The sequence below is a fragment of the Notechis scutatus genome, chromosome 3, assembly GCF_049901735.1.
Source record: "Notechis scutatus isolate UNSWTSFEM ecotype Mainland chromosome 3, rNotScu1.2, whole genome shotgun sequence".
Taxonomy (NCBI): domain Eukaryota; kingdom Metazoa; phylum Chordata; class Lepidosauria; order Squamata; family Elapidae; genus Notechis; species Notechis scutatus.
In genome coordinates, this window is record NC_142011.1 from 183,533,286 (window position 1) to 183,558,755 (window position 25,470).

General features: G+C 38.0%; 1 protein-coding gene across 1 annotated transcript; it reads right to left on the bottom strand.

The window, feature by feature from the left end:
• Positions 1-1,863: 1,863 nt before the first annotated feature.
• GEM (GTP binding protein overexpressed in skeletal muscle) lies at positions 1,864-16,538 on the bottom strand. The gene is made up of 5 exons (XM_026690854.2): positions 15,657-16,538; positions 13,425-13,782; positions 9,747-9,823; positions 4,531-4,735; positions 1,864-3,859 (listed from the first exon to the last, which is right to left on the bottom strand). Exons 2-5 carry the CDS (start codon positions 13,762-13,764, stop codon positions 3,582-3,584), a joined length of 900 nt encoding a protein of 299 aa, XP_026546639.1. The 5' UTR covers positions 13,765-13,782; positions 15,657-16,538; the 3' UTR covers positions 1,864-3,581.
• Positions 16,539-25,470: the final 8,932 nt, after the last annotated feature.

The following is a 25,470-nucleotide window of genomic DNA, read 5'->3' on the forward strand; positions in this document are numbered from 1 at the left end:
GTAGATTTGTTCAACATTATGGCTGTCCAGATGTTCTAACTCCTTTATATTTGAAAAATAATGGCTTATTTTCTAATTTTGCTTATTTCAAAAGAAGTATACCACCAGAAACAGGCTCTCCAGATATTGAAATCACTATCAGATAGTTGACATACAAATCTTTCTCTTTATTTTAAGGAATCGAGAAAACTCTGGAAAGGGGAGCTGGTCTTCTTGAAGGTAATTCTTGAGATTATTCAAATTAAGTTCTTAATAACTAAAAAATATAAAAAAAAAAGGGTGTTGTACAGTCCAGTTTGTTTGCTAGGATTGGAGATGTATGTCAACGCTGAAGTTGACCTGCATTTAGATAATAAATCTGTTGGTCTAAATCAGGAGTCCCCAAACTTGGCAACTTTAAGACTTGTGGACTTCAACTTGCTGGCTGAGGAATTCTGGGAGTTGAAGTTTATAAGTCTTAAAGCTGCCAGGTTTGGAGACCTCTGGTCTAAATGCAGATATGTAGAGCCAGAAGAGCAAAAGGGTAGCTTTCCTCATCGTGGCAAATCTGTAGCTGATCTTCTCTGTCAAGGAGCGATGAAAAGATTACCAGGTTATCTGACCTACAGCATGAAGCTGGTGAGGAAAAAATGCCAAGTAAATGTGTTTATCCAAATCCATATGTTGTTTTTCTGTCTATGAGATGAATTCAGGCTAGGAATTTTTAGGAAGAGGAGTGGAGGTTGAGTTTTCTTCCTAATATTGAATTAATGTTAATATATTTTATTTTTATTTATTACTAAATAATATTTAATAACAAGTATTTATGAAATTTATAGGCTGCCCAACTCACACAACAGTGACTCCAGACAACTTACAATATTAAAAACCAACAACATAAAATCAATAAAACCCCACCCCACTCCACCCGATGGGAACAATAACATTATCAAATCAACCACTTGATCAACTCTATCTCCATTCACGATCTCCAGATCACTTACATAACCATATCTTTAGGGTCTGTTGAAAAGCAACAAGCTGGGGGCCAATTGTATCTCAGGAGAAATGATATTGCATAGAGAAGGGATTAGCACCAAGAAGGTCCTTTTATATGGTCCCACCAGAAGTACATCCCTAATAGATGCGACCTGTAAGGCTGTAACATATCCTGCCTGCCTGTTCTGGCAGCTGAGTGGATGTAATTGGGAAGAAGCAGTCATAGTAGATAACAAATGTAATGTGATACTTAAACAACTCAGGGCATAAAATGAGTACAGTATGTTATGCTTGTCAACTGGAAAGTCAACAGGTTCAACAGGTGAGCTCCCACTTGCTTTTAATGACTGAAAACTTTTGTTTAAATGTATTTATTTATTAAATTTATAAATTGTAAACTAATAGTTCGCAATTTAAGTAACAAATTACAAACATGAGGGGTTAGTGCGCTGACCGTCTTTAAGAATTACTGAATATATAAGCTGCTTTTGATAAATCAGTATGTTGATATTGTATTACATAAAAGTAAAAAACAGATGTTTTCCTGTGTGAACTAAACTGCACCACACCATTAATCATGACTTCATCAAGACTTCAGCAACAGAGTGGTCAATGTCTGGAATACTCTACCTGACTCTGTGGTTTCTTCCCCAAACCCCAAAAACTTTAACCTTAGACTTTCTACTATCGACCCTTTTCTAAGAGGTCTGTAGTGCATAAGCACACGAACGTGCCTACCGTCCCTGTCCTATTGTTTCTTTTATTTTTCTTATATATATCCATGTATTCATAACTATGTTTTTACTTATACCTATTATCTTGTAAGCAATTGACAAACCAAGTAAAATAAATAAAATAAATAAATTAAATAAGGAACATTTGAGATTTTATTTCAAAAGCAATGAAACATTTTATTGATTTTTAAGGTATGTTAATAAATGTTGCTTAATCCAAAAGATAATAGAAAACAGTAACAAAACCAACATTTTCTAAAGAAATCATTTAATAAATATATTTCAACACTACATTTTCCAACAGTCCTTTCATCTCTCCCTTCTTCGAGCTCATCTATGGAAAATACAATTAATAACTGAAAGATAATAAATATAAAAATAATGTCATAAACACTTGTTCTGAGCACAAACTGTCTTTTTGGTTTTTACTAAAAAGCAATCCACCTTCTCAAAAATTTACACCTCACCCTTGAGTTTCAATCTCAGGATCTACCATTCCTACCATAACATTGCTGTAGTAGGGTGATACAAGCAAAAGTTGATTTGAAGTAATTCATAGCAAAAACGAACTGAATTCAGACAGGAACTTCCCTTCACAACTGAGCTGATAACCTCTCCTTTCTTGAGTATGTCTGGCTTTAACATGCTGTCTTTAGGAATTTTGAATGGCTCTAGAGAGAAATAAATTTATTCTATAATTACGCAGTTAAAATTCCCAACATTCTTTATTATTGGTATTCAGACTAATTCTCCATATTGGATCATAACAACATAAGCATCTCTAGATAATTAACCTTACCATATTAAGGAGTGCCAGTTTGGTGTAGTAATTAAGGCCTCAGCTAAAAATTGAGAATCTGTGAGTTCTTGTCCCGCCTTATGTACAAAGCCAGCTGGATGGTCTTGGACCAGTCACTCTCTCTCAACCCTTCCAAAATCCTGCCAAGAAAAATACAGGGACTTTTTCTGGCAGTCCCCAGGAGTCAAAGCTGATTCAAAGGCACATGTGCGCATATCACATTAATATATTTTCTCCCTGCCTCTTCACCGAACAAGGTCCCCATTAAATGAATGGTGCTGTGCTGTAGCAATTGCTGGTTTGTGATGGATGTGCTTTTATTTCAGAGGTAGCCATGCTTGGATGGTTTCACTTGGCAGCGAGGAAGCAAGGAGGTGGAATAATACAAAAGCCAGGGGAAAAAATGAATTTGCTATCAGATCTGCTGCAGTGCCTACCTACTTTAGTTTTTAAAATCTCAGGCTGTGAAGTAATATGCCAGATGCATTTAAGAAGATGATCAGAATACAAATGGACATTTGGGGTAAAAAGTGAATAGATTTAGAATTGGGACAGTGCTGACTACATGATAATATTCATCGATGAGTGCTGGCTTTAATGTTCCTAGTGATCTGAGCATCTGATTATCTGCTGATGCTGCTGATATCTATCTAGCCACTTCAACAGATGATTTTGTAAGAATAAGACTTAGCAGTGCACACTTAAGAAAAACAACTGGTTGGTTAGGAAGAAGGCAACTATAGGAGTTCCCCTTTCCATAGGAAACAGGTTGTGTTTTTTCAGGCTCATCTCACTTTATTGTTTGGAATGTTCTTTCAGAGAGCATAGAATTGTTGTTCCCAATCCAGTATACTCATTTGTTTCAAAAATAAACCAAACATATAGATGATATTCCTTCTTCCATGCATGAGGCCATGCTTACTGTATTGCGGCATGCACCATCACAGTAATCACAATTGTGATTCCAGATCAGCTGGGTTGACCAATCTAATATAGATTGATTTTTCTCAGTTCTGGAGATTATACGGCATATTTGTGATAGATAAAAGTCTGGATGTGTCCCCAAGTTCCTAAAGGACAGAGAGATCATGGCAAGATTTGGACTTCAGTTTGAAAGCCATATTCTTGTTTTTTCGGGCTACAATCTTCCCCCAGAATCGCCTCGCCTTCTTAGGGATGGTCTCTTTTCTCTTTTGATAGGCCAGCCTCTTCTCGTTCTTTTCTCTGCTGTCCCTTCTCAGACGAACTTGGCGTACGATGCCTTCAAACAGCTCCCTGACATTATGCTGTACAGCTGCTGAGGTCTCAATGAACTTACAGTCAAACACTACTGCACAGGCTCGGCCCTCTAGAAAATATTTGAAGACAAAATAATTCAGTATTACTAAAAAGTAGTGCTCTTCAAACTTAGAAACTTTTAAGATATGTGGGCTTGGATTCCCAGAATTCCCCCAGGAAGCAAAACACTGACTTAAACAATAAAAAGGGGAAAGAAAAAAAATCTACCTGAGTAACATTTGTTTCAGTAGTGCCACTTCATGACAGGTAGTCCTTGACTTACGACCACAGTTGAGCCTGAACTTTCTGGTGCTAAGTGAATTTTGCCCCATCTTTCTTGCTAAGTTGCTAAGTGAATCACTGCAATTGTTAAGTTAGTAACACAGTTGTAAATCTGACAATTTGCTTGTCAGAAGGTTGAAAAAGATGCTCACGAGCCTGGGACATAAATATGAACAAGTTGTCAAGAACTTGAATTTTGATCACGTGACTATGGGGATGCTGCAATGGTCATAAGTGTGAAAAACAGTCATAAGTCACCTTCTTCAGTGCAACTTCAAATGGTCACTAAACAAACTGTTGCAAGTTGAGGACTACCTGTACTGTCAATGAATTCTCTTTTGGAATTCAAAACACCTTTACCATCCCCACTCATAATTATTGTGCAAACAAGTCATAATGTAGATATGCCTCCAACTCTGAAGAGTTGAAGCAAAAATATTTGAAGAGTAACATCCTTACCTGAAACGGAAACTTCACGGCGCCTTACTAGATCGCTTTTGTTGCCCACTAAAATAATAGGAAGGTCTTCCATCTGCCGTGCTCTGCGGAGCTGAATCCTTAGCTCAGATGCTCTTTCAAAGCTTGCCCGGTCCGTGATGGAATAGACAATTACATAGGCATCTCCAACTTTCATGCACTGATCTTGGAGCCATCCATTTTCATTCTACTCAAATAAAAAGAGATCTGGAGTCAGAGGTTTAGGCTTCATACCTGGAAGCCCATCATCTGCAGGAGAAAAGCTAAATATTGCTGGTTACTTAATCATAAAGCTTTCATTATTTTAACTGCATTGTTCATATTTGTAAACAAGCATTATATTACAAGATCCCTTGCATATAAAATTTGCTTTTGATTTGCAAAATCTCTTTTTCACCAAATTCAGACAGATAAAATGCATTCAGTACCTCAGGGGTATTTAATTTAACTGGGGTTCTATCTTACGGTTAGAATTTTGAAAGTATCTGATGGGCAAACATACAAAATGGCTGCTGTGGAAGACTCGCCTATTACTAAAATTGCTGACAAGATTCCCAAAGTATTTCTGGGGAGTTTCCGGTTTGTCGGCTTTGCGAGCGGTAGGGATTCGCGAAGCTGCGCGATCCCTGCCGCGCTAGCCGTTTTTGGGGCTCCGATCCGAAAGGGTGCGGAGCAAGGCTGCCCTGCAGGGGCAGCTGAAAGTAGGGGGGATCCGGAAAAGGGTTTGGGGGTATTGCAGACCCCCTCCCTGGCCGGCAGAACCTCCTTTTACCAAGACGGCATAGCGGCGGTCTGTAATGGCCGCCACAAAGAAGCCGGCAGCTGGGCAAGTATGGGCTGGAGGAAGAGGAGAAAGTTTTTAAAAGTGAAAGTCTTCTTGGTCGATCCAGGACTCTGAGATATATTTAATTTAATTCCTGGAAGTGATGGCTTTTTGGATGATTCTTTCCACAAGAGAAAGTAAGCGGCAATTCTGAGGTGCTGAAAGGAAAGTTTACTCTCCCTCCTGACGGAATTAACAAACGGATATTGAGAAACCTGGTTTTTTTTCAGGTAAAACTAGCTTTATGGGATAAGTCGGAAGGGAGAGGACAAAAAATATATCTATCTGGTTGGATTTTGTTGGAAGAGATGCCTTAAGGATTTGGAGACAGAAAAAAAAAATTTTCAATAAGGCTTCAAAACACAGATTTGGATTTTCTTTTTTCCTTTGTCTGATACTACCCCTGGAAGAGAAAGTGGGAATTTTGGCTTGGCTTGGATTGATTGAGGTTTGTGGACTTTGGGATTGTCTTATTTTCCTTTTGGAATATTTTGGTTGGAGTAAGAAGAAAGAGGGAAAAAAGAAAAGAAAAGATTTATAATGGCTTTCTCCCTTGAGGAACTGAGGGATGAATATGAGCAAACAAAAGCACCCTGTAAAGATGGTATGGAAAAAGCTTTTCTATTTTTAGAAATGGCGCTGGTTAACTATGAACAGACAATGCGACAGATGGAATTACAACAAGAAGAAGACGAAGACACCATCTTTAATGAATCCCAAAATTTACCTAAGGAAGAAGGAAGGAAGAAAGTGAGGAAAATGAAGGACTTAAGATCTAAAAAAACATTTAAGAAAGAGAAAAATATGATGCAAAATAAATATAATGATAGCAAACAAGAGAAAAAGGGAATACAACAGAGAAGGGATGCCAGCAAGACAGAGGTTAGAAGAAGTGGGGGTAGGAAGATCGGGTGGGGGAAGAAAGAAAGGGGAAAGGCGGAGAAAAGCCACAAAGTTTTAAAGTTGGATGGGAAAAGAGGAATCTTTTTCAGGGATAAAGGGTAAAGTATAATTTTTTTAAAAAAAGATTTTGCAAGGTACATAAGACGGTATTGTAATATTTGTATTAGAAATAGAAAATTAGAATGGTTTAAGAGTTAATAAGAAGTTAAAATGTTGAAATGTTTAATAAGGATTGATTTTTAAAATGTAATAAAATATTGAAGGGAAAGGCAATTAGAATGTTATAAGATTTATTATTTAGATTTATTATTTAACTACGTATTTAGGAGGATACTATGTATTTAAACATTTCTGATTTATTACTCTGTTTTTATTGTTATTAAAAGTAAAAATTAATTGATAGAATGTACCAAGCAGAATCAGATTGGATATTAGGTGTCATTTTAAATGTTAATCTAATATTTAGGGAGAGGATAGAAAGGCATCATACTCTGATTAGAGATTTCAGGAGAAATTCTTTTTTTTTTCAGTATAAGGAATGAGATAGAGTGATAATAAAGGATGGGCAAAAGATACAAATTTAATGATTTAAATTAAGATGGATTGAATAAGATAGAATTATGAAGAGTGAAATGTGTGGAGAAGTATATATAGAAGATACAGAATGGTAAATAAAATAGGTAATGATCTGTAAGATGAGCATGAATATAATTAAAGCCCATATAAAGAGAGGTACCGGGGGCCAAGTTACTTTACTAAAAGATTTTTTATATGTTTGTTTGTGTCTGTTTATGTTTTTGAGAAGTATTGGTGAAACCTTTTAGAAGTATAGAAAGAAAATGACGATAATCAAGTCAGAAAGAAATAGAGGACAAGAGATGTTTTTATGTTCATTTAGAAATGGTTTAAAATAGAATTGTATTGTATAAGATAAGGTTTTATCTGACTTGTAAAATTGATAATGGAAAAAGGTTCAAATATGTAATGGTTGATGATGATTTGTTTTTGAAATTAATAAAACTTGTTTTAAAAAAAAAAAAAAGATTCCCAAAGTATTTCTGTGTGTTCACTAGCAACACTCCTTATTGTTATAGCAATGCGTGTCTACAAAACAATCAGTGAATTGGATCCAGGTGTAGATAGATATAATAGGTGGTATAATTGTCCTTCCTTGCCCTCATAGTCAAATCATCCCTATAAACCCCTGAAATTGTTCTGCTTATGGATGGAATTCCACTCATTTAGAAAGGTATCTCTTCCTCTGTACAGTTTACACCATATCACTTTCCATTCCTTGAGCAGAATTCTCAAACACTCTGTTTAGCATGTGGGAGTGGGCTGTGAAAGCGATTCTACTACCTTACTAAATATGCCCAGATCTTAATCCAAGTCAATCATGTACAGTATTTGTTTATTGGGACTTAAATTGCAACCCATAGCCCAATTAAATGGAGTCCTTAGAATGCATCTAGCCAAGACCAGTTCGGAAAAACTATTAGACATATGGTCCTACAAATGCCACTCTTGGTTTTTCAAAATGAATGGGGAAGTAATTTTAAGAATTACAATAGGAATCAAAACATACCACTGCAAATATTGACCGTTTCCCCAATGCAGAATCTAAGGAAGTGACAAGGGTAGCGAATAGGAAGCCACTAGGAAACCTCAGGACTACAGGCTGGCCAAAGCATCCTAGAAGAAGTATAGAACGAGTGGAAATTTTCCTGGCTCTTATTCATAACTATGGCATACCTCCAATTTGAGGCCGTGGTGATTTATTAACTTAGTAATAAATAAAGGATTTTATAAGCTTTAACTTTAGCCAGAATTATTAGTTGTGACTTGTCTGCTAGAAGTAACATTTCTTTAACACCTGCAAGTAAGAGCTAGAAGGGTCCACTCTGACCTCAAATGTCTCCTATATAGACTAACTAACAGGTTGAGACTCAGCTAAGGTATGTTGCAAGCAAACCCATTACTGGAATCAAGGAAGGCAACGTGATATTTAGCTTAAGCAATGGTTAGAGGTGTCCAGACAAAGGTGCAGAAGTAAATAAAGCTCATAATTAGCACACTAAAAAATACACTCAGAGGTAGTCAATTTATATGATAAGTGGACTTAAATAAATAATGGAGTATTATGGGATGGCTTTGTTTTGTGCATATGTGTGACTGTTGTAACCAATCAGGGATTCTCTTACTTTTGTTCCTTCTATTAAATTGTATAAAAATGACTGTGCCTGATTTTTGGATCTCTCCTTGGGCAAAAGCCCAGAAGCATCCTCTTCTTCTGTAGACCAATAAAAGAGTTTTGTATTTCCTGGATCCTATGTGGACATTTGCTTTTTCACACCAGGTTCCCATATCTAGCCAGTTTTCTGGCCAACACAAGTGAACAGCAAATTGTTTCTGTATTTAACATGGATGGACCCATGTAGTTTGACAGCATCTTTACTTTTACCTCTAATACTTTGAGTTCAGTCTTAATTTATACAAATTTGTGTATTAAAATAGGGATAAGCAAAGTAGCTTTCAGTTTGGAAATGCAAGATTGCAACTACACACACATCAGAGGTGATATTCAGCAGGTTCTAACCAATTCTGGAGAACTGGTAACGGAAATTTTGAGTAGTTTGGAGAACCGGCAAATATCACCTCTGACTGGAGATTTTACAGTATCCTTCCCCTGCCATGCCCACCAAGCCACGCCCACAGAACCCCCCCACAGGTAATAAAAAAAATTGAATCCCACCACTGTCACATATATACACACACACCCAATATGCCAAATATCAAGCAATATACTTAACAGTTAATTTTAAAAACTTGTTTATAGTGTGCTGGAAAGCAGGAAAGGGACTAGCTATTTCCAAACTGAAAGAAAATCCATCGCCCTGATGCTGTGTGAAAAAATAGCAACCTGATCTTAGTTAGAACTGAGAGCTGGTTATTCAAAACTGGTCTCGAAGTTCTTAACTGGGCACTTTGTGCCATCACAACCTTCAGGAACAACAAAATAAGTACATTCAGGCTTTCAGCCTACACACACACACACAGAGAGAGAGAGAGAGAGTATCCAATATGGCAGCTGTGTATTTAATTGTTTAGTGCAGTCTGTTCCTGTGCACAAAATAAAAATTTATTCAAGAAGTAACTGATGGCCACAGAGGTTCCTTGAAGTTTAGCTTCTCAATATTTCTAATTGTGCGTGCTGTTAAATTTAGGGACTTTTAAAAAAAAAAGAATGCATTTATGTAACTATGTCATGGGTGTCAAACTCACGTTTTCACAGCAGCGTCATGTGATGTATTGGGACTTTATTTCCCTTCGCTAAAACTGGGCATGGCCAGCACATGACACATCCAACCCACGTGCCGGGAGTTTGACAGTCCTGGACTATGTATGTTGCTCAGCAAAATTAAAGAATGAGAAAATGAATACTTCTGCCTGACAAAATGGTTTTGCACACTACCTTGTTTTCCCAAACGTCCAAAAGCATTATGTTTGCACTTTCACCATCTACCTGCAAAGTTCGTTCGTAGGTGTCTTCTAGAATGGGGAACATAAAAATATGTGACATTCTTTTAGTTTTCCTTGTCACTAGAGTTTAATGTTAGGCAAAATAAAAGTTAGAAACGTAAAGATTCCTGCTTTGGCAGAAATTAAAGAAATCATCCATACACTGTTGGTTGTGGATGTCATACCAAAAGAGAAGAGACAACATTAAACTACTTCAGGTGGGAATAATTAGGTAGACTTTTAAGTTTAACAAATTGTACATCAATTACATTTTAACCAACAAAATGTACTCTATGTAACAAAACAAGAATAAAACACTTTTCTGCATTGGGAGCCATATTTAGCACTTGAGTAGCCAGCAAGGAGACGCACACAAGTATCTGAAGATGAGGATATACAATAAATCAACTTTCAATTTTATATTATTCACATTTAATTAAAATTAAATACAGTGTCTAGAACCCTCATCCAAGCATGTGATGATGTTTTCTTCAATTGCATAAAAAAAACCATGATTAAAGAAACATTTGGAGGAGGCTTCTGCCTGTCAATTTTTTGCATCTTGGACTTTAGTGCTCATACTAATTGAACTCTGATGCAAGATAAGGCATGTTTTTCAACTGATTCTTTCACAGTCAGAAAAATTATCTCAGGAATTATTTTCAGTTGCAGTTCAAATAAATAATCTCAGAAAATATAGATGCACTGTACCTATCAACAGGGCAGCTAAATCTATTTTGACTGTATTTCATGCCTGCTCTTTCCACTCCAGGCCATCATATCAGACAAATGTTAGGATGTGGAGGGAAAACTTGTTACATCTGACGTCCTTATATATCAGACTCTGGCAAAGATCTGAACATTTCCATGAGTTCCAGAATTGTATAATTTCCACAGTAGAAAAAAAGACGTAGCCTACAAGAAAAATGACCGCATTGACTTTTTGCTGGAGTTCTCTTTCTCCTAAGTAGGACAAGAAGAGTAGAAAGAAGATCCAAAAGGAAAAAATAAAATAAAATAAAGCAAACATGACCTCTTGACCCCCATGGGAGCGACAGGCAGTCCTGGAGACTCCAGTTAGGCTTAGTAATGGAAAATATTTGTTTCCACTCAATTTATGGGTGAGCAGGCATTACAGCTGCAAGCAACATAAGACAGCTTTATTCTGGAGCAAAAGTACATAGATTCAAGGGGTTAGCTTTTTTGAGAAAACGTTTGGCTGTTCCTACATAGAATACCAACAAATTAGCAATCCTCTTCCTTATATTTTTATTATAGCGTAAATGCTTCTTAAAGGATTTTACAAGGGTGTTAAAATTCCTGATAGAGCAAAAGATTGTATGCATTTGCCTGTGATCTACTTTGTAGCAACTTTCCAAAACTATAAAATCTTCCAGATATGTTAGGACTACAATTCCCAGAATCCCAACAACTTCATGTTCTAAAACAAATGCTCAGGTTTCAGTTCCATCACTCAGTGAAGGTGGTGCAAAAAGACCCCCAAATCTTGGTTTCCTCTCTGTCTTCTTGAATTTCTAACTCCCAGTTCCAAGTGTAAGCAGTTTTGAAATCAGATTCTCAAGAGATATTTTTAAAGCACGTATACCCCACCTAGAGTTCCATAAGTTGCAATATAAATTCTTCATGGAATATATAAAGGGCTTATGCTATTGAATTTATGCTATTATTATTGCAGTGCCAATGTGTAAAATTTAAAATAATGCCCACCCATCACAAAAGGAAGATAGGACTTTAATTATTATATTTTTAGCAAATCTATTTTAAAAGTAAATTATTGGAAGAGGGGTGTACAGTGTATGATACGCTGTACATCCATTTCTAATGAAAGGAGAATTTGAAATGTAGTATAAATTTTGACTTATTGAAATAACCAAACGATGCTTTAAAAACTGCAGACCAATTAATCGAGGCTATCTTTTATTTAATCAAAAGGCAAATCTGTCCCAACCTCCACCAACCTGGTGCCTTCAGGAATGATGAAGTACAATATCCATCATGCTCAACCAAAGAATGGCTAATTATGATTAGTAGGGTTGTAGTCCAACACAGCTGGAGGATAGCAGGTTAAGGAAAACTGAAGTGAGTGAATAACTTCAGCAAGTCTAATTTATTTTTAAAAAATCTTACTCTAATGCAGAGTTACTTGAAAGTGGATCTTATACTTCATTTAAGTCAGTATGTTCTCATTTCCATTGTTCCCACCGTACATTTCTCTGTTTATTACATTTGACTTTGAACATTTCTATCTAGGCATATGTAAAATTATACTACAATAGTCCAATCCTACTCAGAAATAGGTCCACTGAGGTTGATTGTGCCATAGTCCCAGGTACATGCAAATGTAATTTCAGAATTCATCTCTGAATTCAATGCTTGCAATGTTTTTTTAACATAAACTCTAATTTTGTTTGTTTGTAAAATAGCTCATCCAAATCCTGGGACAGTTCACTTAATAGAAATATGTTTAAAAAGCATTTTAACGCCAAGTTTGTCTTCTGAGCTGATCTCATTTCTTTAATTCAAATGAGATTAATAATTTGTAGAAATGTTACTTTTCTCACATAAATACATTTCTTAAACCTTTCAACTGTTTCTATACCATTACTCTAGTTGCATATCAACTTTTTCTATAATGCATATACTTTGAGAACTCATTAATAATGTCTCTTGCTTGAATTGAAAATATGATGAAATAGCTGGAATTCTGCACATGTTGAATGTTTATGAAAATTATCCAGAAGCGCTAACTCCTACATAGCAAGTATCAGCAGATTTTATAATGATCACTCTTAAGACACATGATCTTAATGGAAAATTATGTACCTAAAAATGAAACATAAGCATTTTGGTGGATTTATCAGAAAAAAACCCCAACAGTTTTAATTTCTGTTTCTCATTTATCGCACATCAAGTTCAGCTTTTCTCAGATTTGCACATATGTCCAGTTTGGTTTGTTGAGAATTTTCTTTTAAAGTTTGCACTAACATTGGGATTTATTGCGGGTACATTTCTCAAAGCATGCATCTTTTGTTCTCACTGTGATCTAACATACACAGTTTCTACAAACAAGTTTTCCTTATATCACACATTTTTGTACATTGTATTTACAAATTTATACATTATTCTTTGAAGGTTGATTCAGCTGTCCATCCTTCTGAGGTGGGTAAAATGAGGAGCCAAAATTGGGGGCAATATGCTGACTCTGTAAACTGCTTAAAGAGGGCTGTAAAGCACTATAAAGCGGTACATAAGTCTAAGTGCTATTGCTATTATTCAACAAACGTTTCCCTAGAATACTTTTTTTTCAAAAGGCATACTATATTAGGTTGAGAGCTCAATTTGTGTATTCGTTAAAAAAAGAAAAGCAAAATTAAATTAAGTTGGCATTCCAATGCAAACTCAAAATAACTCCTTCCAACCCCCAGCTGACTCTGCCATCTTCCTTAATAGAGAACCACATTCTGAAATCACTCTGGAGGCTACAGCATTATGATTTCAAGATCAGGAATGCAGAATTTATGTGTTTTATTCTTGCTTGCTCCCAGAAGACTCTTACCCAGAAAGTTTTAACTAAGCGGGGAGGGGAGGGGGGGACAAGGAACAAACTTACCTCCCAGAAGCTCACAATCACTATCCAGGCTGTCATGCACACCTGCAAAGACACTTGCAATGGTGGTTTTGCCAACTCCTTGTTCCCCTATGAGAACCACTCGGTAGATGTTTCCTGACTCATTAGAGATGACAGAATCTGAGGACTCTGATGACCAGCTTTTGCGGCAATACTCTTCATGGCTGAGGGTGTACCTTTTCTGGCGGTTTGCCTCTTGGGTCTCTTTCTGCACTACCAGATGCTTCCCGTCTGTTGGAACACTCCAACGTTGTTGCTGAGGTTGCAAGGCACCACAACTACTGGCACTGTTGCGACGCATGGTGACATTGTTCAGGGTCATGGCTCTTTCCCTTCAAGGCTAGAAAACAGCAACAGTGAAATGGTGAACACTACAAGTACCAGTAGGTTGCATACATTGTCTGTCTGACATGGGAAATGCCCACATTTGAAACCCTTGATGAGCATTGCCTGGAGGGTCTATGACAACTCGCCATGGCCAACTTGCTGCAGCCAACTTGCCACAGCCAACTTGCTATGGCACAACCACCATGGCTAACTCGCCACAGGACAACTCACCGCAGGACCATAGCTACACTAATAATGAAGAAATAGTGGAATAGAATCATTAAAGAAAGGATGCTGAAGGATGCCAATTAAATTGAACTGTTGAATTGTCCCACAGAGAGTTGTCCTGTGGTGAGTTAGCTGCGGCAAGTTGTCCAAATTCCCTGCCTGAAAGTAGCTTCAAAGAGCTAAAATAGGAGAAAGATGTTCATAGCAGTGGAAATTCCTCCTTCAGAGGCAGTTGAGGGCTTGGGAATTGTAACAACTGCTCACCAATAAAAATACCTCAAACTTGAATTCAAAACCTGGTTTGTTTCCTCCACCTGATCATGTGATCTGTGGATGGCTGTTGCTCTCAATAAGAGTGCAGACCAAGTGGCAGTAAAGTACCATCTAAAAAAGCCATCCAAAGCAACCAAGAAACATGGTTTTTCTGCATAGCACTTAATAGAAACCCACACATCCTGGAAGAAGAGGCCAAGACCTTTGACAATGCTGCTTTGTTTCTGCTCCCTATACTCCTGAAAAGCAGCCCTGCAGCCACAAGTGGGCAACCAGGGGCTACAGAAGAAAGAAGGGATGGCAAGCATCCCTATCTCATCTAACAGTCTTTAAGAAACAGTAAAAGTACACCTAAGTTCCTTCCCAAGGATCAGTTAACAACACAAAGCTTGTCATGTGGAGGAGGATATAGTTCAAAAGTGTACCCATGCTATGTCTGTGGTGTAAGAATTCCTTTCTACTGTAAAAGGCTGTAATTCATCTCAAGAGCAATAAGCCAGGACTATCCTCCCTTGCCTACAGATAGTTTATAACTTTGCAGGATGGGTTGTTCAGCACCAGTAAGAAACATTGCTGTGAGGCAATTCTTGAGGGCCAGAAACTTTTGCAGCTCCCATTTTTAGGAAAGTTGCCTTGATGCTCACCAGCTCTGGTCATGACAGCTATTTAGACATTTGGCTTATTCAGGCTAAAGCCTGGTTCTTGGTTTTTTTTCTCAGCTGACATGATACCTTTAGAAGCTAACAGGCAGAATAGAAGAGAAGACTAATGGCCCTTTTCCAAAGTGAACCTAAGAGTTCTGCATTCGCAGAAAAAGCTCTCCTTCAAAGTGAGCATTTGGTCTATCATTCAGCAACAAGAGTCCCATGAAGGGGAATCCCACCACTTTGGAAGCTAAGGCATGCAAGCAAAAGCAGCAAATGACGTTCTACCTGACACAAACACTTCTCTATCGTTTGCAACTCCCTGCAAAAGCCCCAAACTTGAGATACCCAGGGATGTAAAGGAATGCCATTACAGAAAAGCACATGCAAAACAAGGCTATCCATTTTCTGCTCTGCTCACAGGAACTTTCTCAAGCAAGAATAGTATCAAACTCCTGCATATTGAATACACTTCTCGCTCAACCTAGTCAAAAAAATATCACTTCTTAGAAACAGACAGAATCAAATTGGTTTCTACAGCTAGTCTTTTCCTCACTGTGTGCAACCAACTGAAGAGTTAATCATCTGAGTTCATTGAAGAAATACAAGCTAGTTCTGATGCAACTTTTAACTTCTATTTCAAATAACCCCCCTTTCTTTTTTCTTTTTGCTCTCCATATACAAGTCTGCTTTGGTGCTTAAAAGAAGGCTTATTAATTTGCTCTTGGTAAAGAAACACTACCTTGCTGGATGGTTGGTTGGGCTTTTTCCTGATTGTCTTTTGCAGCCAGGTGATGATCTTGCTCAAACTCCCTTAGTTCTCAAAGTATGAAACACCAGGCAAATCTCCCACAGAAAATCCTTCATCTGTTCAAGGACTGCCTCCCTTAATTCTTTCTCAACAAACCTGGTTTATATTAAGCCCATCTGATCAGAGACAGGGCTTTTCCGTGACGTCATTGGTCTGTCCTCCCAAGAGCCAGCCCCCATCTGGACGGAAGCAGGCATGCAGAAAAGGGGGAAGGAGGGAGAGAGGAGGAGAGAAGTTACTGATGCTAACAAAGTTTAGTTAAGTTTCTTTCTTCTGCTGTTCTTTAAATCTTCATTATGCTTGTTAAGAGCCAGTTCTGCAAGAGGAAAGCAGAAATGCACACAACTCCTTTCTTGGGGGAGGGGAGGGGTAGAATGCCACTAAAATGAACCATCTGTTTGAATCCTTTTGGATTCATTAATGCAAGCAATATTGCATGAATCTTAATTGCCTGAAAGTTGTGTTGTGGGAGAAATCGCTCTCTTTCAAACATGGGCAAGCTATTTACCCACAAATACCTCCAGGCTCCGTTTGTTTAACTTTATTATAAAAAATATCAGGGAAGTGATATACTGCAAAACAAAATTTCAGTCTCTGGCATCTTATTTATTTGCAGAAAAATCTTTTGATCATAATATTCCCTTGCCTTTGGGTATCTGGCTGCATCCTAATCTCAAAATATTTACTTTTATTTATTTTATTTATTAGGTTTGTATTGACATCTATTCACCATGGCAACTCAAGGCGGCTTACTACATATAAAACCACAATTTAAAACAATAAAACTTGTAAAATCAAATAAATTAATATAGTAAAATTATCCCCCACCTCCCTCCCAGCAACAGGTTATTATACAAGCCATTTAATGGGTTCCCCAGGCCCGCTGGCAGAACCAGGACTTCAATGCCTTCCAGAAGAGAATGAGGGGGGGGGCAATCTAATCTCTGGGGGAATGATATTCCAGAGGGAGGGAGCCACCATGGAGAAGGCCCTTCTTCTGGGTCCCACCAGGTGTATCTCTCTCAAGGATGGGACCCACAACATTCCCTGCCTCCCTGTTCTGATGGGTTGGGTAGATGTGACCGGCAAGAGACAGTCCCTCAGATAGCTTGGTCCCAAGCCATGAAGAACTTACTACAAATTGCAATAAATCTTTATTATGGTCGTATACCAGCATAAGGAAGATGGGGTACAGTCATTAGAAAAACATAAAGGATACAAAAGGGTAGAAATAAAACTCTTCCACAATAAAATTATGGAAGGCTAGATGCTATACAGGTACTTCTTATTTAATGACTGCCTCGCTCAGAGACCATTCATAGTTACGATGGTGATGAAAAACTAACTTTGCAACCAATCTTCATATTTATAGTCTTTGCATATATCTAAAGCAAAGGAGAGCTGATGCAGAATTATAAGCACAGTCAAAGTTTTTACATAGCACCTGCTTATTTAACAACTGAGTTGCCAGTCCCAATTGGGGTCACTAAAGAAGGACTTCCTGTAAATTAATTAAAAAATAAAAGTATATATAGAAAGCAAGAATCTAAAATAAGGAGTAGGAGCATTAATTGGGTATGGGGAGCATATAAGGTTAGTATGTGGAAGGCTATATCAAGTTAGAAAGCACGCTAATACTGTATATCAAACTAGGTGCTCATTAAATCTGATTTATAGCACAGGTCATCATCCAATGAACTTACCACTACAAAAGTTATTATTTATTGTAAATCTGTTTAACCTCATTATACATCTATACATGCAATGCTACCCAGATTGTTGGGGGCAATATGCCAATAAGGCTTACACTGTAAACCAGGAGTGTCAAACTCAAGGCTCGCAGGCTGCATCCGGCCCACAGGGTGCTGAGATCTGGCCCTTAGGGCCACCCTGGAAACAGCAAAGGAGTGGCCCGCGGTGCCTCTGCCAGTGAAAACAGAATGGCAGAGGGTTGAAGGGGGCTGTCGCAGCCTCCCAAGCTCCATTTTGGGCCATCATAGGTGCCCCCAACATAAGTGATGTTGAGCTGGCCACGCCCATCCATCTCCCAAGGTCCAACACAACCCTGATGCGGCCCTCAATGAAATTGAGTTTGACACCACTGCTGTAAACCAACCAGAGAGTGCTGTAAAGCATTATGGGGCAGTATGTAAGTCTAAATGCTCTTGCTATTTGTTACAGCAAATAAACTTGTTTTTTTTTAAGACAAAGGTTATGCTGTGCTAAGAAATCATATTGCTCAAAGGGTGCTCGGTTCTTTGACTAACTTTGTAGCTGGCTGTATTTCTGGCTGTGCTCAATTTCCCAGAAATCTCCTGGCTGACTAGCAGCTGGATTGTCTTGTTCTGCACTTTAATGTTAATATTCTTCAATGATTTCCACTTCCAGTGTTGAACAGTGAGCCAACCTTTGCATCAGAAGAGGCAAGAAGTTTACAGGCACTTGGGTCGCTAAGAGATTAAATAATATATTGGGGGAGAAGATGGGAATTGTGCTAAACATTTCCAGAAATTATGCAGCACAGTTTATAGATGGGGGTTGGGAACTGTCAACCTGCACACTAAGTTAAAAGCACAACTTCCTCTTGAGTCTTTTGACTATAAAAGAAACAGAGTGATGGACAGGTCCGATCTGACACCCAAGCACAAGGAGCGGGAGGGGGTAATCACCCCTGTGCAAGAATAACAAAATCCGCTATTACCTGATATGTAGATTTGTTTCTTATACATGTAGTCCTTGACTTACAACCACAATTGAGCTGCAAATTTCTGTTGCTAAGTGAGACATTTGTTACATGGATTTTGCCCCATTTTACAACCTTTCTTGACACAGTTTTTAAGTTAGTAACATGGTTGTTAAATGAATCTGACGTCCCCTTTGACCTTGCTTGTCAGAAGGCTACAAAAGATAATCACTTGATCTCAGGACACTGCAATTATCATAAATGTGAGCCAGTTGCCAACTGTGTGAATTTTGATCACATGACCATGGAGATAACAGTCATTAGTGTGACAAATGACAAGTCACTTTGTAACTGTGAATGGTCATTAAATGAATTGTTGTAAGTCTAAGACATTGCAAAGCCATTTAATAACAGATTTTTTTTGACTCAAGTAAATTTGGTTGGGTTCACATATGCTTTGCCCAAGGGAAAGGAAAGGAAGGGAAGGGAAAGGAAAGGAAAGGAAAGGAAAGGAAAGGAAAGGAAAGGAAAGGAAAGGAAAGGAAAGGAAAGGAAAGGAAAGGAAAGGAAAGGAAAGGAAAGGAAAGGAAAGGAAAGAGTATGATACATTTTAATGCCTATTGGCCCATGTGGAAAAAACCTGCTATGAAATGGTAAAGGTACAGTGTGGAAAGGAGTCCTCTCACTTATATCTTGATTCTAGGCATGTTGGCTCTGAAATAAATTTCACTAGTTGGGTTCACACAGCACACCAAATCCAATTTCATGATACATAGGAAGATTTTCAAAACAAACTCAAGCAAAAAATATTTGCTAAAGTCCAAACAGTGCATGAGATAGATATAGGCATCTCAGATTTCTTTGCAGGATAGCCAAGAAATACAAAACCATAATAATAGATGTTTTAGGGAACTTTATTAGCTAGATGAAAACTGAAAGTACCAATAATAGTGCTGGAAGTTTAGGAGAACAGAAAAATTTGCCATAAATAAGAACTAAGTCTTTGAGTGTTTGGACAATGGCACAAATCCAAGAATTTCTAAGACTCAAAAAAAATAGTGCCCAGGCCTAATTCTTTTGGCTGAATAGACATAGTTAAGGAATGTTTCCATATGCTATCTTTATATATGGAGTCTCCCATAGGAGAAAAATTCTCAAATGAAAAAACCTTCATATTACTCTTGAACTGAGATGTCTCAGTTAGCCAAAACAACAACAATGAGGATATGAGAAACTGGTAATCATGGGTCAAACCTAAAGGTTTCTTGTGGTGCAATTAAAATTGGACTGCAATACCTCATCTTGAGTTCCTGAAGGAAAGATGAGATATAAATCAAATAATTAACAATATGAGAGCTACTTTCATATAATAGTTAGGGCACAAGGCTAGAAACTGAAAGACTATGGATTTTAGACCTTAAGCTATACCCGGGAAGATATTGGAAAAGATAATAAAAAAACAGATAATAAGAAAACAGATCTGCCAACATCTAGAAACAAGTAAAGAATAACTAGCAGTCAGCACGGGTTTGTTAAGAACAGATCATGCCAAACCAATCTTATTTCATTCTTCAACAAAGTGACTAAATTAGTAGAGCAGCAAAATACTGTGGACATAATATATTTAGATTTCAGCAACCTATTTCTTAGTAAGCTAGAAAAAAAGTGGAATAGATAGCACCACCTCTAGATGGACTCGCAACTGGCTGACAAACCATACTCAATGAATACTCCTTAATGAGTCTAAGTCTACAGGGAGGGAAGTAAGCAGTGTGGGGTGCCACAAGGTTCTGTCTTAGGCCCAATGCTCTTCAATATCTTCATTAACGACTTAGATGAGGGAATAGAAGGGGAACTTACCACATTTTCAGGTGATACTAAGCTGGCAGGAATAGCTAACACCCAAGAAGATGGGCTCAAGATCCAGATGGATCTTGACAGACTAGAACACTGGGCCATATCTAACAAAATGAAATTCAATGTAGAAAAAAGTAAAGTCCTACACTTAGGCAAGAAAAACCAAAAGTATACACATAGATTGGGTGAAACCAGATTCAATAGCAGTAACTGTGAGAGGGATCTTGGAGTCTTAGTGGACAACCAGCTAAATATGAGCCAGCAGTGTGCAGCAGTAGCCAAAAAAGCTAATACAATCCTAAGTTGTATTAACAGAGGGATACAATCAAGATCAAGGGAGGTACTAATACCACTCTATAAAGCCTTAGTAAGACCACAGCTAGAGTACTGCATCCAGTTTTGTTCACCACATTACAAAAAAGATGTTGAGACTCTAGAAAAAGTACAGAGAAAAGCAACCAGGATGATTAGGGGACTGGAAACTAAAACATATGAAAAACGGTTACAGGAACTGGCTTGGCTAGTCTAGTGAAGAGAAGGACCAGGGGAGACATGATAGCAGTCTTCCAATATTTGAGTGGCTGTCAGAGGGAGGAAGGGGTCAAGCTATTTTCTAAAGTGCCTGTAGGCCAGACAAGGAATAATGGATGGAAACTGAACAGAGAGAGATTTAACCTGGAAATAAGGAGAAACTTTCTGACAATTGACCAATGGAACAGCTTGCCCTTGGAAGTTGTGGGAGCGCCATCACTTGAGACTTTCAAGAAGAGATGGGACTGCCATTTGTTAGAAATGGTGTAGGGTCTCCCGCTTGGGCAGGGGGGGTTGGACTAGATGACCTACAAGATCCCTTCCAACTCTAATTATCTGTTTATCTGCTATGAAGCCAACTGGGTATCATTATAGCAGTCACTTTTTCTTAGTTCTAGGAAGGCAATGGCCCACCACTTCTGTAAATCTTGCCAAGAAAACTGAAGGGACTTGTCCAAACAGTGACCAGGAATCAAGACTAACTTGAAGGCACTTTCCCCAAATAGGAAAAAAAAAATCAAGCCAAGGGTAAGCATAGCTTCAGAATCAATCCAATTAATGTAAGAATAATTACATAAAAGTATTAACAATTACAGGTTTGTTTTCAGGTTTGTTTTAAGTATGCTAAAGTAGCTATTTCATCACTAAAATAATTGAACTAACAATTAGTCAATCACACAGTACATTTTTACAGTAACTAGCAGCAATCTGCTGAATCAAACAGAAAAAGCCACAAAACAGTAACATTTGATTTGCTTATGAAATATGACTAACTTTTTTTTAAATTAAACCAATCAAGTTTTGACTGATCAAATAGCGTAATGAACAATATTTTAATAGGGCAAAGATCACATAGAAGAGGAAACAGGATATGCTGGGCAATTAATTAAATCATTTAATCACTTTGTAACTGGCCTTGTTACAAGACACTTAAACTAATCAGCCTTTAATTTCCTTGGACCTCCTGAAGCATGGTTTGGCAACCTGCTGCTGTCACAGTAACAAGTATCTCAGAGTAACAGTATTGAAATCAATATTTTGGAAATATTTTGGTGTTCTTTGAGCCAGTCACACACACACACTCTCTCTCTCTCTCTGTCTGTCTGTCTTGAGATGAAGGCAATGGCAAACCATTTCCAAAAAAGTGTTGCTAAGAAAACTTCAGGAAGTTGTCTGCGTAATCATCAGGAGTCATGAATGACTCAAAGGTGTGTTCTCTCACTCTATCTCACTCACTCACTCGCTCACTCACACACACACACAGCATCAACAACAGTTGTGATGTGAGTGCCACCAACTGCTCTGAATCACCTTTTTCCCCTTTGAATCTATGGCTCTAAAAGTCAACCAGCACATTATTTATTGCATTTATGTTGTGCATTTCATCCGGGTTCTCAGTATATTCAGTATGTAAATGAGTTCCCACAACTCTGTAGAGCAGGGGTCTCCAACCTTGGCAACTTTAAGCCTGGAGGACTTCAACTCCCAGAATTCCCCAGCCAGCTTTGCTGGCTGGGGAATTCTGGGAGTTGAAGTCCTCCAGGCTTAAAGTTGCCAAGGTTGGAGACCCCTGCTGTAGAGTGAGGCATACTGAGAAAGACACTACCGCCCAAAGCAATCCAGTGAGTGACAGCTTGATTTTTGTTCTCCTCAATCCAAACCTGACACTTTAACCATTGCTACTAATTTGTCATTAAAACAAACCTTCAACTTACATTCTAAGACAAAAGAGCTTAGGCTAGTTATGATGCTCAAGACTGAAGCAATTTACGATCCTGTTGGGGATTAGAAAAGGAATCACCCTGCTGCACAAACTAACAACAGGTACTTTGGAAACACAGTTTGATTCATTTTAAACAACTTTGTCAGACAATAAATAGTCAAATGTATCACAGATATAATTCAAGGAACCTCATCTAGCCTTATGACCTAATAGAGATTATAGCTTTTAAAGACTCCACCACCATGAACAATGATCCTGTTCCAAGATAGATGGAAAAATATTTTGATCTCCTAGTTACAACCCGGCACCTATACCATTTAACTCCAAACTATCATCCCTCCAAATCTTTACAGGCTATTAGATAGTTTCCTGATAATTTATTTTTCCAATCCCCCCCCCAAAAAAAAAAACATTTGAACAGCTTTCTCAGATTTATAGCCTGCCAAATATACTGGATTTCAAGCCTATTGAAAGGCCTTAGCCGGCTAGCATTGGTACAAGCTGAAATTCAGCACATCTGGAGGACAGCAGTTGGAAAGAATCATCTTGTAATTGTATGTTTGAATAAAATAAAAACATTAGACATGGTCACTTTTTTTAGTATCAGCCCCAACAGCAATGGCTCAAGCAGGCTTTATGCTAACCTAGTGTAGAGCTCTTTGGTGGCACTGGAGTGAATTTGGAGAATAGTAAAGCTAAGCACACAGGTGAGTTCAAAGCCCAATCTCAGATGATTATTGTTGTTGTTGTTGTTGTTAAAAATAGGGTAGAGCATTTATTTTACATATAAAATATGAAGGCAATAGAAGCATAAACTGCAGCAAAAGAAAGCTGAGTTTCAAGCAGCATATCCAGTATCTACCAAACCAAGAGAGAGCCTGATGGTTTCAAGGGATGTTAACATAAAAACAGCACTTTGATAAAGTTTTCTTCTTTACTTTTTGTTAAAATCTAAGTAAACTTAAAGGTACCTGCTCCAGGCACACTTCATGTGAGATTTTGATTCTGAAATAGTGTTAAAAACTCAGGAAAAACTTGGTCATTCAACAAAAATTCTAAAGAAATAAAGACGTTCTGATGCCAGTGCTTAAAACATGGTGAGTATTGTTACAGGCACTCACCCAACTTCCAAACACTGAAAACTGCCAGGGGTGCCATGGCTTACCCAGGATTATGTCCTTGTGAGGAAATAATTCAAGGCTAATACTGTGCTATTACATATTCACAAGCAGAGAGACAGAGAGAAGGCATGTGATAAGTGATTTGAAGCATTAACCCTCCAATGAATTGCTGTTCCTATCAGATATATTAAATCACAGATATCTAATATATCTGATAGGATAATATATCCTATCAGATATATTAAATCATTAACCCTCCAATGAATTCCTGTTCCTAATAGATATATTAAATTGTATATTAATTCCTATCAGAATCAGATACATTAAATCAGAAAAATTGCTAGTTATCTTCCTTCTCTCCATTCCACAGTGAATTGTCTCTTCCTTATCTGTCTCTCACCAAAAATTTGCCCACATGTACATCTAAACAACCCTCATCCCCCTCCCTCCCTTAGAATTTTGGAAGCAGGAAAGTTTGGTTTTGGTTTTGTTTAAAAAAAAGTGTATTTTCAAAAAAGCTAATAACCATGAAAGGACAAATAATTACCAGTTATGGAATGAATGCTCAATTTGAACATTAGTAAAAGATACCACAGAGAACCAGTTTGGTGTAGTGGTGAAGACATCAAATTATAATCCAGGAGCTTGTGAGGCCTAGTTCTGCCTTAGGCACAAAGCCAGCTGGATGACCTTGGACCAGTCATTCTCTCTCAGCCCTAGAAAGAAGGCAAAGGCAATGCCTCGCTGAATGTTGCCAAAGTAATCTTGCCAGATGCTGCCCAAGTAGCATCTAATTTTGTATAAATGCAAATCATTTTTGTCAGCAAAAAAACCTCCCTATTATTATTTTAGATTTTCATTTTGCTTTTTCTCTCCAGAAGCTCAAGGCAACATCTGTAGTATTCCCTCCCTGCAAACAATAGCCCTATTAAATAGATCAGATGAGAGATCATAATTGGCCAATACATACACATGTTAATATGTGCATAATTATACTTTCTTGGCCAATGGGGGATTTCAGTCTGGAACGCCTAGTCTTATGTCAACAGCGTAACAATTGCATCACATTGTGTCTTAAGAGTACATACACTACTCTCCTTCTCTTAAATCCAACTGTGAAGTTCTCTCCAAAATCCCAGAAAAATGTACTGATGTTATGATAGACTTAATTCCATTAAATCTAGATTAATGTGGCACCAATACAAACATTTTCACTCAGTTTTAGAATGAACCTAAAATGGTGTGGATGTGGATATCCAGGATTTGCTTTCAGAAAGCCCTAGAACAGGGGTGTCAAACTCGAGGCTTTGATCCGGCTCGTGGGGCTGCCCTGGAAACAGAAACAGCAGAGGATTGGTGCCTCTGCCAGCGAAAACAGAGCTCCATTTTCAGATGCAGGCATCCCTCCGTCAGCGAAGCTTGGCACTCCCAAGTTCTGTTTTCACTAATGGAGTGTTCGGGCCACTAGATGCTGCCTCTCCAAAATAAGTGACGTCAAGCTGGCTATGCCCACCGCCCAACCCCCAAGGTCAAACACAATCCTGATACAGCCCTCAATGAAATTGAGTTTGAAACACCTGAAAAAAATCATCCCAACTTTTAACTTCAAAAACATTTGAAAAATGCCAACTCTGCAAAGATTTACTAATGCAATGGGTAACGTTTATTCTTATCCATTATTGTTGGCTTGATCTCTGTCACTACACTTCATCAAAATTGCCTGTCCACATCACCTCTATGCAGAATATTAGTATAGTATCATTCTGAATCCTCATAGCTAGTAGAAACTTTCCCTATTCTGAGTGATCTATGGTCCTCCAAGATATCACT

Excerpts from the sequence above, each read along its gene's own strand:
- GEM (XM_026690854.2), bottom strand. The coding sequence starts at position 13,764 with ATGACCCTGAACAATGTCACCATGCGTCGCAACAGTGCCAGTAGTTGT. Across the intron at positions 4,736-9,746 it reads TGGACGTTTGGGAAAACAAG|AATGAAAATGGATGGCTCCA; the intron begins GTAGTGTGCAAA and ends TTATTTGAGTAG. Across the intron at positions 3,860-4,530 it reads CCGTGAAGTTTCCGTTTCAG|AGGGCCGAGCCTGTGCAGTA; the intron begins GTAAGGATGTTA and ends AATATTTTCTAG.